At 50.8% G+C, this 14,162-nt stretch overlaps 1 protein-coding gene across 5 annotated transcripts in view; it reads left to right on the top strand.

Moving 5' to 3' along the window:
• The window catches only part of phkb (phosphorylase kinase, beta), a 58,642-nt gene that overhangs the window by 23,859 nt on the left and 20,621 nt on the right, over positions 1-14,162 (top strand). For all 5 annotated transcript variants that reach the window (XM_053866062.1, XM_053866061.1, XM_053866059.1 and 2 more), the window contains 5 exons: positions 163-360; positions 1,476-1,533; positions 1,898-1,975; positions 3,230-3,388; positions 3,911-4,005. In XM_053866062.1, the coding sequence (XP_053722037.1) occupies positions 163-360; positions 1,476-1,533; positions 1,898-1,975; positions 3,230-3,388; positions 3,911-4,005 (588 nt within the window). The remainder of the gene's footprint in view (positions 1-162; positions 361-1,475; positions 1,534-1,897; positions 1,976-3,229; positions 3,389-3,910; positions 4,006-14,162) is intronic.

Below are 14,162 nucleotides of genomic sequence, written 5' to 3'. Positions count from 1 at the left end.
AAATATGTAAAAAAATATACACACAGTATATATGTCATTTAATGAAACGTTTTAATGTACGTTTTAAATTTGTGGATAAGATCACCCAACTTCTCATGTCAATTTAATCTGTGGGCGCAGGACTGACCCTCACTTCTTCAAAGGCTGTTTTTGTGCCTGCAGAACACGGACGCGGCTCTGCTCCCCACCATCAGCTACCCAGCGTTCGCAGTGGACGACGACGCCCTCTACAGCCAGACGCTGGACAAAATTGTCCGCAAGCTGAAGGGCAAGTACGGATTCAAGCGCTACCTGCGGGACGGCTACCGCACCACCAACGAAGACAAGGACCGCCGCTACTACAAACCTGCCGAGATGAAGGTGAGACCCTCTTGGATGCTGCTCGAGTGTGGTGGCGCGGTGTTCCTCAGGGCTCAGGTGTGGAGCCCTGAGTTCTCTCCTGACAACACAAGCTGCATCAGCTGTTGTCCGGTGGACCCAAGTTCAGGTTCTCCATCCTGGTCGTCCCAGTCTCCCTCCAGCAGACTCACCATTTTGTGCGATCCGTCCGGAGAAGTGTGTCTGTGTCCACAAGCGCCTGGACGCTCGATGATCTGTGATAGTGACCAACTGTGGAGAAGTTCTTGGAAAGAAAATATGATAAAGAAAGTGATGGCGCCCCCTACAGTAGACTCTGTTCACGTGTTGGAGCAGTTGTTAAAATTAATCCAAACATTTTTCTTTGATGAATTCTATTCCTTGAATGGGGCCTGGATCCAGTGGTTGTGGAAAAGGTGGGTTCTGAAGTCAAAAAGCTTAAGAACCCCGATTTAAAGTCTTGTGATCCCGTCCTGACACCCTTTCATGGGAGAGTGACTTTTCTGCCCATCATTGTTTGTCTTCTGACTGGGCGGATGTACCTGGTTGAGCTACTCACCTCCTTGTGAGGACATTCTGCTTTTAGGGACATTGTTCCTGCTCATTTAAGTCTCAACTTCAAAATAACTGGGTGATTCTGACGGGGTTCCAGTCTGGTTCAGAGTCCTGGTTCAGGTGAGCCATGTGTTTTGGAGGGTTCGGTTTAGGGGGAGAGGTCTATGAGAGGTCCCCACAAAGATGGTGTGACCAACCAGTGTGTATGTGTGAGAGAGAGAGACCCTGCTGTTGTCCAGAGGTGGTTGACTGAGCCCAGTCGAGTGTGTGATGGACACTTTGTGGGCACTCAGGCTCAAACCAGCCGGGACCAGACTCTGCTTACCAGACCGGACCGGACGCTTGTTTACCCACATCCTCCGTCCTCCTGCGGTGGGTGTGGCCGCCTGGCAGAGACCATCCAGGGAAGAGCGACATCATCTGCAGCCTGTTGTCGTGCCGTTCCTGCAGAAACCATAATTCAGTGTCTGATCTGGTTCAGTAGGAGCCTCCTGACCACAGGAGCAGTCGCCCAACATCACGAGGCTCTCTGACTCTCTCTCTCTCTCTCTGTTGCTCTGCAGCTCTTCGATGGCATCGAGTGCGAGTTCCCTCTGTTTTTCATCTACATGATGATTGACGGTGAGCAAGCTTCCGTCCGTTATGATGTGTGGAGTGGCTTGTTGAGGAGATGGAAGCAGAGATTGGAACCTTTGGAAAATGACATTTTTCTTGTTTGCCAGTCGTCTGAGGACTCGCACACACTTCAGACTGTGTGTGTGTGTGTGTGTGTGTGTGTGTGTGTGTGTGTGTGTGTGTGTGTGTGTGTGTGTGTGTGTGTGTGTGTGTGTGTGTGTGTGTGTGTGTGTGTGTGTGTGTGTGTGTGTGTGTGTGTGTGTGTGTGTGTGTGTGTGAGAGAGCAGTCTGCACGAGGATGTGTCTGATCACAGGAGCGACTCGTTCAGATGTGTCTCATCAACTCAGTGTGTGTGCGTGTGTTTTCCAGGTGTGTTCCGAGGAAACCGCGCGCAGGTGAAGGAATACCAGGAGCTGCTAGAGCCCATCATCTTCCAGTCTTACGAAGGTACCTGGACCCAGCGAGTGGAACACGCTATGGCCGACTGCCTCATGACGCGCAGTGCTCATTAGGTCTAAGTCCTGGTTTTGGACCTCGATCCTCACCTGGTCCAACTGAGGCAAGGAATGACTACTGATGGTGCCAGGATCTCAGTGAACCTGGGACGTGAATGAGTTCCTTACAGAAAACACAAGACGCAGCGGTCATGAATCTCGTAAGGTTGCGCTTCTTTTTTGAGCGCTCCTCGCTGTAGGATGTGATGTCATCACCAGGACGTCCCTGATGAGGTCCGGGCTAGAAACATCTCTGGAGCACTTCATGTGTCTCGCTGATGTGCAAACATCCAGCTGGCATATTACCGTTCTGGTGTCGATTTGGAAACATGATTCAGGAATGGCTCTCTAGTTAATCGGATTCATTTGCTCCTGCAACTGAAACACTTCCTCAAACAAGCACTTCTGTGACTGACTGGGACCAACAGTCAAGTTGTGTGTCTCCAGTGGCTGAAGAAAAGCCAAGCGTTTGCTCTGGGTGTGAGATGAGGAACCTCTCCTCGTGGCACTGACCGCTGCCGTTCAGCCTGAAGACAGACGACCCGCAACTGCCGCAGAAGATGTGGGGAGGACGGTTTTAAAAGGATGCATCTGCAGCGCTGAGGCTCCGAGGTCTCAACGGGATGAAAGTTCTGAACCACTATCCAATAGATTTGTCTCTGTAATGACCTCCTCTGGCCCCCTCTGCTACCAAATGAAGTTCCTGCAACGGATCTGGAGAGTGGGCCGCTGCAGATCTGTTTTAACGTCCAGAAACGTCTCCTTCTCCGAGCACTAATGGCCAGTAAAAGTCCAGCGCTGATCTATGGACTCTGGACCGGTGGGTCCCGGCGGAGGAGCCGTTTCCTCTAATGAGCCGCTCGCTGGCCACTTGTCATCCTGATGGATCTGCTGCACCCATTTGCATTGTTAAGAGTTTCAACTTGGAGAAACCGTCGCGGGGCCGGGCACGCGGCACACACACCGCCGCGGTCCTGCCGACGCTCCCCTGCGTGGCGGAGCCGGTGAAAGGCATGTGGAGCTCCAACTGAATCTGAGGCGTCACAGGCTGCCTTTGTCTCCGCTCAGCCATGAATCTTAACATCAAAACATCTTTCTATATACAGAGCTGCGAGTTTTCAAACCTCCCCAGAACCTGGCCACGCTTGTTTCATCTGAAGACGTTGTTGTTGTTGTTGTTGTTCTGACTCTGACTCTGGTGTGTCAGGTCATGCCGTGATCCCCAAGTACTACTACGTACCGGCTGACTTCGTGGAGGCGGAACAGAACAAGCACGGCAGCCAGAAGCGTTTCCCCAGCAACTCGGGCCGCGACGGGAAGCTTTTCCTGTGGGGTCAAGCCTTGTTCTACATCGCCAAGTTGCTGGGTGCGTGCGTGTGTGCGTGCATGTGTAGTGACCCTGTGATCTCATTATACGAGTTGTTACGAATCACTGTTGTGTTTTATTATTCATGATGTGCTGCTCATGTAAATACAACTCAGCGCTTTATTGATGTGAAGTGAAGGACACACTCTAATGTGTGTGTGTGTGTGTGTGTGTGGAGGTGGGCTTGTCTAATCCTACTTTGTCGACAAAACACTATCCTTGTGAGGGCCGTATGACTTTGTGGGGTTAAGCCTCTACTTGAGGGTGAGAACATCAAAATAACTGGGTGATTCTAAGTCCAGTCTGGTCCAGAGTCTGGTCCAGACTCCTGGTTCAGGAGAGCCCTGTGTTTAGGAGGAGAGGCTGGGGAAAGGGTGATGGCCAGGAGCGGTCCTCACAGGGATAGAGACACAAGTGTGCGTGTGTCTCTGTGCACCTGTATCCATCATAAACAGTCACAGTAACTGTCGCTCTTCTTTCCTCTCCTTTCTTCTCGGGCTCCTGGGTGCGTCCATCCTCCAGTGGATGAGCTCATCAGCCCCAAGGACATCGACCCCATCCACCGCTACGTTCCTCGCCAGGACCAGCGCAACGTCAGCATGCGGTACTCCAACCAGGTGAGGGTCACCGCGTCATTGTTTCTGCTCCATGTTTGCTGAGGGAGGCGCTGTGGCCCACCGGAGGTTTGGTTCTGTGTCGTGTGCATTCGCTGTGCTGAGAAGGACCTGGTGGAGTGCTGATGTTTACATGGAGGGAGTTAAACCTGCTCGTGACTCCAGTCCACATTGTGTTATGGGAGGTTGTTCTCGTCGAGCGTTCTAGCCCTGTGTCCTTGTTTGGATGAGAGACGATGGAGCAGAGGTGGGCAAAGTGCGGCCCGGGGGCCTCATGTGGCCCTTAGCCTTGCATTTATTCACTTTTAAAATTCTGAATAAAAACTCACTGTTATGTTATTTTATATGTCTTTATTTTTAAAGTTTCATTTTAATTCTTCTAATAGTTACCAGAGGTTTTGGCAAATTATTTAAGTGCCTTTTCCATATTGGTTCGCCCTGAGTTTACGAGCTATTCACCCCTTGAAATGCACTTCCAATATTTATCAGTTATATTGAGGATCTTGAAATAAAATGTAAATAGAAATCAAACAAGTTATTTTAAACTTTTCAAGTCATGATGTGATCACACTTTCTGATTCAATAATGCTGATGTAGCAACATTTAAGTTGCAATGTTCCTTTTCTTCTGCCCTCCAGTCTTTTGACTGACGTCTCCTCCCACCAGTCTCAGTAGATACATTTGCCCCTCTGTCGCAACACATGACTGCTTTGCCTTTCAGCTGTAGGACTCTTGAGTAAGTTCTCCTGAAACGAACTTCGGAACAACAGCAGTGGGCGCCATGTCTGAGCTCTCACTCGCCGTCTCACTCACACTCAAGTCAAGCTGCCAGAGCTCAGTCTGTCTGGTCACGAACACAGCGAGGTCCTACACCATCACCACAGCGACCCACAGGCTTCTTACTGGAACCCCTGGAGACTTTTCCTTGTGTCTGAGGTGGGGACGCAGGGGCAGCAGTCAGGGCAGAGAAGCCCAATTGCTTCAGGAGGGGAATGGATGAACTGAGAAACATCACTTCGCCAGCTTCTGTCCCGGGGTCTCCTCCTGTTGAACACCTCACCAGTCCAGGAGACAACTCGAATGTCTCCTTCTGGAGGAGCAGAGGTTCTTCTGAGAGTCTCTCCTGGATGACTGAGCTTCTCTCACTCAGAGAGTCCACATGTGAGAGGAATAACCCAGAGCTCAGTGGAGAGCTCTGCCTTCTGGCTCAGCTCTTTCTCCATCGCAAAAAGAGCTGCGCTGGTCCATTTCTCCGTCTCTCTCTCTTGGGTTCTGACTTCCTGTTTTCACATCTGCATTATTTAGCGCCATCGACAGGCTGTCTGGCGTTTCACGCTTCGTTCAGTCAGTCCAAGACCTTCTCTCTGTTTGGCAGCCTGCAGGCCACGCGTGGCCAACACACATCTGGAGTGTGTTCACATCGCTTTTGTCACGTTCGTCGTGCCATGTTTTCACAAATGTGACACGTGTAGCAGCCGGCACAAACAGACGTGGTGACGCTCTTTGTGAGCTGCGGGCTAGATTGGCCGCGCACACACGCTCCGTTCAGATATCCACGTTGTCGACGCTCGACAGCTTCTGCTTCCCGATGTCGTCTTTCAGTCAGTGTGACACCTCCGCTGTTGTCAGTCCCCCGCTGAGTTGTTTGTTGTCACTCTCTTCCTGAGCCGCGCTCGCCGAGCCGCCGAGGCCTCGGGCGCCGCTGCTGCAGCTACACGTGGAAGCTCTGAGGGTTCATGGAAACACACTTCCACCTCACTCCCACGCCGACTTCCCACCAGCTCCTCCTGCGGCACTTCTCCTTCCTTTCCCGAAGTCTCTTGTTTGTTCTCACTCACGAGTGTAAAACTTTACATTGTGTGTCCGTCAGAAGCGGCACAGCTGCCTCTGTTTTACCCCGCTGCCGGCCAATTACACAGACAGGAAGTACTCGCTGATGGAGGTTTAATCCATAAGGATGGGGGCTGAAGCTCTCGCTGGGGCTGGGAACTGTCTCTGGCGTCGCGCCACGCTGGAAGCAGGTGCCAGTGGTCTGTTCTGAATGAGGCACGGACCAAAGCAGCTGCAATACAACGATGTTGTCGTCAGCATTAGCATCTGTCGTCCCCAACAAATATGGGAGCACTGATGGAGGCGCGCTGACCAAGCTTGTCGAGGGCTGTCAGAACAAACTATCAGCTGGCCAGCAAAGCGCCAACTGTTTCACCCCACAACTGCACGAGTCCGCCACAGATCGAGCCACACATTCCAGCGTCCAGACTTCGGCTGGTCAATTTTATCGGGATTACGGTTATGTCTTCCTCCGATTATGAAAACATGATATTCTTCATGTGACGATTGTTTAGCCGGACACCCGTCTCCCCAACTTCTCTCATTCTGTCCCCATGCACCCAAACGCTGCACCACGCCTCGTCCGGAAGGACCCGCTACGCAGAGTAGCACGAGGCTCTGCCTGTCAGCGAGAGTGCTCCAGCCTCTGTTTACACGGCGTGTTGGACGCTAATATCAGCCACTGTTAGCTCCCGACTAGATACAACGGTGGCATGGTATTCAGTGTCAGAACCTCCGAGGAGCAGACACTCAGCCAGCATTCTGAGTCACAGCAGCAGTGACAGCTGCTTGCTGGAGATGTTTTGAAAAACAGTGACTATTTGCAAGTGGATAAATGCATAAGAACAATCGCTCAACCTGAGACAGGGGTGATGAAAACAAGCGCTTCTTGTCATGCCTCACGCTCAGAGACGCAGGAAGAGCGCTCTGATGTGGAAGTGTTACAATTTAACCAGTGACTTCTCTCATGAGCTCACGAAAAATGACGAAAAAAAAAAGACTTTGGAATGTGAAATCACTTCTTACAACATCAGAACCACAGAAAAGTCTCTGCATCCCAGTCAGGTGCCGGCTCCACAAATCTTTTCTCGTCTCCACTGATCTCTAAACGCAGACCTTACAGACTGGAGAGAAACTAGAGAGAACCATTTAACCTACATGGTGAAGGTTAAATATCACTGTTAAATCATTGTTTACATTTTACACATTGTTTTATTGTAGATCATTGTTCAATAACGGTTGAAACTTCAATGACTGAAAACATGAAATTGTTAAATAATAATCAAAGTAAAATAATAATAATCAAAATAATCGAGATTATCATTTTTGGCATGATCGGCTAGTTCACACTATGAACTGAAACCCCACACATAGCCACCACAGATCACGCCGCCAAAAATGCTATGTACGCTCCGCAGAGGGTCGAGCTGTCCACCTTAGAAAAAAATAGATCAACCCCACACTGATCCCATCTCACCTGGCTCAGGTGTGACTGAAACAGATCAATTCCTCCCCCATGTTCCATTCCAGAGGCTCGAGCGACTTCAGAAAAACAACTGGCTGCACCTGTAATCCATTAGATTTACCAACCTACAAGTACATGTCTCCATCCACTGTACCTCGGACACACTGAGGCATCATGTTCAGAAGGCAGAACATCCAATGTCCACCCCAAAACTACCCAACAAAACCCTAAAAAACATGTACGTTGATGCAGCGGGAACCATCGTCAGCTAAATGTACGACATCAAATGCTAATCATTTAAATGTCCCTCTCAGGATGATCATGTTCCCTGCATCCACCCCATAATGTTTCCAGCGAACTGTCGCCCAAAAGGTCGCTCCAAACTAGGAAGCGGAGCTGGAGATGAAGGCTGATAGTTTCGATCCTCCTGCAAGTCGTCCTGGTCTGAGCCCCTGACAAATGTGTGGACGTCCATTTACTGTGCAAAGTGGAGCATTTCAGACGCCAACCGGGCGTCTAACGTGCTGCCGACTGCTTTATTCATGGCAGGAGTTGGACTTTTAAAGCAAGTCTTCCTCCTCTGCTACTTCCTCTTGTCTTAACTCTCGCTGAACTCTCTGCTCCACTTTCTCAGTCACTCATCTGAGGAGTGTCTCGGCTCGCCTCTCCAGTGGGGTCGCGACAGCTAATCCGCGTTTTCACGCTCCCCCGCCGTACGCCTTGCTCCACCTGCGCGCAGCAGACGGGGATTCAAACCCGGAGGAAAAGTGCGCTCAGAAGCGTTGGAGAGATAAAAATGGAGAGACCTGTGTGGGTGAAACCGTATTTGGCTGACTTGTTAAAGAAGCGGAAGGCATCCGAAATGAATATTAATTTACGAGAGCAGCGGTGAGAAATATTATTCATAGCGGGCTGTGACCGAGAAAGGAGAGCGGCTGACATGACGATTAATGGAAACAAAATCTATTTTGCAGCAGCTTAGAGGCAGTCTGTCACGTGGAACACTACCTGAACTGCTCACGACCTGTCACTCAGTTGCCCCCACAAAACTGCAAGTGCATTCCTTGATGTCCCACCCCGATAAAGGAACCTAAAAACTGCATGAATGAACCAATAAAACTCATTTCCTTTCAAATGTATGCAGGCAAAACTAGCCTTGCCCACCTCAGAACCTCCTCTACATACCCCTGAAGTAATGGAGACACTCTCTGGAACGACTTGTGCCCACCCCAAAAGAACATGTGCCCACCCCAAACCGACATGCATCAACCCCCCACCCCAGAAACATAAGGTTCACACCCCACCGAAACCATTGACATCAGTGTGGCTCATTTTGTTTGTGCAGAGGACAACGGTCTCAGAAACAGGTCTTTATTTAGTCCTATTTCAGACAGTAACACACAGAAATGCACACATCCACCCCAAATACCACACGCATTCTGCCCAGTTATACTCATACCCCCCCCCCAAACTACTACGCTCCGTCCAAAATACTATATATTCTGACCCCAATACAACTTACATCCCTCCCAGTAAAACATTCCTTTACCTGAATACTACTCATGACCACCCCTGTACCATGGAACGTCCACCCCAAATACTACACACATTTACTTCAGTAATACTCTGCCGCATTACTATACACATGTCCCCCTGATGTTACGCCTATCTACCCCAAAACTAGTAACCTCCACCCTAAACACTGCACACAATTACACAGGTGCTATATCCATGCCAGTACTACGTTCATTTGCCCGAATACTGCTCCTCCTCAATACTATGAATGTCCACCCCACATATTTCACTCAGGTGGGTGAGAGTGAGTGTGACATCTGTCCATATGTGAGGGACTGCAGACCTGTCCAGGGTGACCCCCAGCCCCGACCCTGAAAGTGAGTGATGGGAATGAATGGAAGTGAGAAACAGTGGTTGGATGTGTCAGGGACCAAAGAGTGCAAATGGACTGGACATGTAGAGAGGAGACCAAGGGTGTTGGAGATGGGGGAGAGGAGGAGGAGGAGGAGGAGGAGGAGGATGACCATGATGAAGGTGGAGGACTCGCTGCGGCTACAGATTACAGTTGGATTATAGTGCTCTGTTTGTCCACACATTTCATAGAAGCAGGTGGACTTGAGTCAGGAAGACGCTGTACTGTGTACACGGCGGTGTTATATGTGCCGGGTCAGAGCGTGTTGCAGAAGTGCAGTCATTAGAAGCAGAAGTTGTTTGGCCTCGTCGCAGGACGCCGCCGGGTCAATGTTTGGCAACTGTAATTGTCAGCGCCAGAGCTGCCGACATCACGAGTAATGCAAACAAAATATACTTTGCTGCAGCACAAACAAAGAGTATCTGAGGCATGGAAATGAGCTGAAGACGGATTTACTGGGCGCACACACACTGTCAGCACCACGCAGGTCCGTGGAACAAATGGTGCCATTGATGAATGGCCTCCTCCTGCTCGCCTTCCTCGTGGAGTTGCAGCGTGTTCAAATCTCCAGCAACAAAACAAACCTCTGAATCGATGACGTTCACTCCAGCTGTCGATGTTAAGTGGTGTTACAAAGTGGTCGTTCAGGAAATGTTGTTTGCTGCCATATATCCAGCAAAACTCCATTTTCAAATCCGTCAACAGTCGATCCTTCCTCCACTGGTGTGACGGAGGATCTGTGCTCTCTCCTCACTCCTGCACGCTGTGCATGTGTGTACCTGTCCCTCCGCCACTGCCTGTACAGTCACCGTACAGTGAAGGTAGAGCTTCACTGTGTCCTCTCTGCTCCTATACACAGGTGTGTACTGCATGTGCCATCGGGGAACCTCTGGCCCTGCGTCACCTCACGCCTCGACTTCTGTTCATATGCCGCGTCTTCACGCTAACAGTAGGGGAGAAGGAAAATGTCGATCGCAATACCTGATTCTGTGATACTGTATGGATACTTTTGCTGAAATATCTCAATACTTGATTGCGTGACTTTGTCTCGCTATTTTAAGTTGTCTATATTGATATTTAATACATAGATACTGACGTGTTTGTGACTTCTTCTTCTTCTCCTCCTCCTACCTCCATCAATCTCCTCTGTGTCCTTCCTCTCCACCTGCTGCCTGGCAGTTCCAACATCTCAACATCTTCACCTACCAATGTACTGGCTCTCTCTCTCTCTCTCTCCTCTGTACATGTCCAAACCATCTCCATCCAGCCTCTCTGACTTGGTCTCCTGAAGACCTGAGCACATGTGCTGTCCCTCTGATCCTCTCATCATCCTGCTCTCACTCCCAGAGAGAAGCTCAGCATCTTCATCTCTGCTGCCTCCAGCTCACAGCATGGCAATATATTGTAATGTATCGCATCACCACTCCTGTATCGTATTGTATCACAAAGTACCTGCCGATACACAGGCTTAGGAAACATATATGTCTTGTTCAGAAACCACCTTTGTTTCTATGTTCAGATCATCTCAGTTCTACTCAACGACTTGCAGCCTAAACCTGCATCATGGCCGAAATAACGAATCGTATATCAACCATGTAGCGGCATGTCGTCACTGATAATGTACCCTTAAACTACCTGCATCACCCTCCTCAAAAAGCTGACCTTGCATGCAAATATTGGAGCTGTGGGAACCCTGAAGTGAAACGTGTTTACAGAGGAAATGCTCCTGTTCTCGACCTGAACACTGCATGTTGCTGTATGACCCTCCCCTAAAGAACGTGCGTGCACCCTCTCTAAACACTAGTTTCCACCCCAAAACTGCATCAAATCAGGCGCCTCCGTTCATGCCGCTTATGTATTCAGTTAAAGCTGTGAATGTCTCTATCACCACAACCTACTGAGAACCCATCCACCTCTAGCACTGGCCCCAGAAGCATGGCTTCACTAGCACCCCTCCCCAACCATCGCTTCTGACTCTGAAAAGCATCTGAGAATTCACCGGAACTGTCTTCTGAAGTGGTGTAGAGGCCGCCTCCATAGCGCCTCCTCGTGACCAGCTGCCGTCCGCTTCAGTGGCCTGCGCGCTTCTCACAGCAGCGAGCAGCCACTTAAGTCAAACGGCGACGCGTCTTTAATATCAATTGATTTGGCAGAGCGGCTGGCAAAGCTTCTCAGGTGGAGGCTGGTATTTTTGCGCTCACTCGGGGGAACAATCTATCGCTTTCTCACTCAGACCGGCTCGACAATTACAGCCGCCGCCGGCGTGCAATCTAATTCCACACTCCTGCGCGGCGGTGATTCGGCGTCCTTCACCCTCCGAGTGCTGCACCTCCTCAGTCCATCCCTCCAGTGTTTGGTCGGACTCCTGCGTCACTGGCCTCCTCCCCCTGTGCGTCTTATCGCCCGGTGACCTTTAGAAAGTGAAGAAACACGGCGGAATATGACTGAACGTTTCTTTCATGTTTCTTTTTCCTCCTCAGAAACCTGTTTCTGATCTAAACCCCCGACACTTTCAAACGCTCTCATCAAAATATGGATCTGCAGGCGACAGAGACCCACATCACGACGATACCCAGCTCCGAGCCATCCGTCTGTTCGGCGGCTTGAAAAGACGGATTATATTCCGCTTCATGAGGGGGAGGGGGAGGAGCGCAGAGGGGGAGATAGATTTTCCTTCTTGCTTTTTAACTTTATGAAAGTCTTTGAATGTTTTATTCCTTTGTGATGTGACGCTCGCTTGAGGCCGTCTCCCGCCTGCCTTGCTTGCCAGACTGCACATTTGGGAGAAGTCTGACGTCCTGATCACTTTGAGGAAAGTGAACGAGAAAGTGTGAGAGACCTGATGTAACCTGGGACGTCTGAGCGATCACCGCTGCAGTCGGATTTACAAAAGTATGGCTCCACCGGGCGGATGTGGCCTGGCGCCCTCCTCACTCATGAGGACTCTGGTGAGGAAAGAGCTGAGCCAGAAGACAGAGCTCTCCATAGACTGCTGGGTTCCTCCTCTCAAGCAGGGTGTCTCTCCCTGGACTCTCTTTGAGAGACGAGCTCCGTCATCCAGGAGACACTCAGAGGAGAACTTCTGCTCCTCCAGGACAGGGCTCTTGTCAGGATACCTCCTGGACGAGCGAGGAGAAGGCTCTGTTCCAGACCCGGGTCACTCTGGAGAGCCGATGTCTCTCAGGAGATGTGGACACCTCTGCGTTCCTCCAGAAGAGTTGGAGGAATTCACCTGCCCTCCTCATGTCCTCCTCCGCCGTGAACCACATGACAACACTCCTTCTCTCTTGTCCAAACGTGTCCTCCCTAACGTCTCCATACTTCTTCCTCGTTGGTGCTGCATGCGCTGTGACTCGCTCCCTTCGTTTCATCCTCTGTTGTTGGGCGGTCAGATGATGGGCTTCATGAGGAGCTGTGGCAGGTGTGAAAACAAAAAGATGCCTGTTGGAGGGGCAGGATCGGATCCGGTGGTTAGGAGTGTGGAGCAGCAGTGTGAGTGTCTCCTGCATGACATGAATACTGCGCATCAGCGTCTGAGAGACTCTCCGCCCCAGGCTGCAGCAAATGATCTCCTTTGTTCCCTCAAGTGTCTGTCGCTCGTCTGAGGTCAGAGGGGAGCGCGTGGGCTCCTCCCTCCAATGTTCCCTCTGGTTCCTGCTGGAAGCTCTTCTGCATCGCTGAAGTGGGGAGCGCAGCGGCGACCCGGAGGTGCAGATGAGAGCGTGTGGATTGCAGATGTCTGCAGCTTGACTTCAGGGTTTTCCCGTCAAGAGGAGTGTGTGCAGCAGCTGTCTGCTCCGCTCCGCATCACCTCGGACCTGTGTCGGCTCGGCAGGCAGCGGAGGCACACGAGCGTTCAGAGCTTTCACATCCACTTACAGCTCCATTTGTCCGGCCTCCCTCTGCTCCGTCCAGGCCTCCGATGTGCATTTCTGTGGTGACGTGGGGGAGAAGCTCCAGCCTCCGAAGGTCCCGGCCACGTGGACGGCTGGATGGAAGGGACGTCTTCATGAGATTCAATCAGCCTCACGGCGCAGGCTGTGCACGTGGCGCTGCAGGGGCCCGGCTGTAATACCAGTCAGGTGATTGCTGATCGCCAAGGATAGATAGATGGAGAAATGGGTGGATGGAGGGAATGATGGATGGATGGAGGGAAGGATAGATGGATGGAGTGATGGCTGGAGGGAAGGATGGATGGATGGAGGGAAGGATAGATGATGGGGAGATGGATGGAAGGAGGGAAGGATGGATAACAGAAGGATGGATGGAAGGATGGTTGGATGGAGGGAAGGATAGATGATGGAGAGATGGATGGATGGAGGGAAGGATGGATGGATGGAGGGAAGGATAGATGATGGAGAGATGGATGGATGGAGGGAAGGATGGATGGATGGAGGGAAGGATAGATGATGGGGAGATGGATGGAAGGAGGGAAGGATGGATAACAGAAGGATGGATGGAAGGATGGTTGGATGGAGGGAAGGATAGATGATGGAGAGATGGATGGATGGAGGGAAGGATGGATGGATGGAGGGAAGGATAGATGATGGGAGATGGATGGAAGGAGGGAAGATGGATAACGGAAGGATGGATGGCAGGATGGTTGGATGGAGGGAGGGATGGATGATGGAATAATGGAGGGATGGATGGATGAATAGATAAATGGAAATAAGAATCGATGGATGGTAGGATCGAATGATGTCTGTGTAACAGCTAGTTTACTCAATGGTGTTGTCCGGTGCTGACCTCAGCAAAGGTGTGCTGACTGCTGTTGGTCTGCGGTGGCGCTGTCTTTGTTCGTGGCTGCTGCTGCTGGAAGCCTTGGGGCCTGCCACTAATGTTGCCCATCTCCAAGTTGCCTCCATGTTTTTTGCACAGTTGTTGACAGTTGTTGTTGCAGATCCTGGTGGGCCGGTGTTAGCTCATTCGTCATTAGCT

The sequence above is a fragment of the Synchiropus splendidus genome, chromosome 5 (assembly GCF_027744825.2).
Source record: "Synchiropus splendidus isolate RoL2022-P1 chromosome 5, RoL_Sspl_1.0, whole genome shotgun sequence".
NCBI classification, from domain to species: domain Eukaryota; kingdom Metazoa; phylum Chordata; class Actinopteri; order Syngnathiformes; family Callionymidae; genus Synchiropus; species Synchiropus splendidus.
Note: the sequence above shows the minus strand (reverse complement) of the source record. Positions and strands in the feature narration are given on the sequence as shown.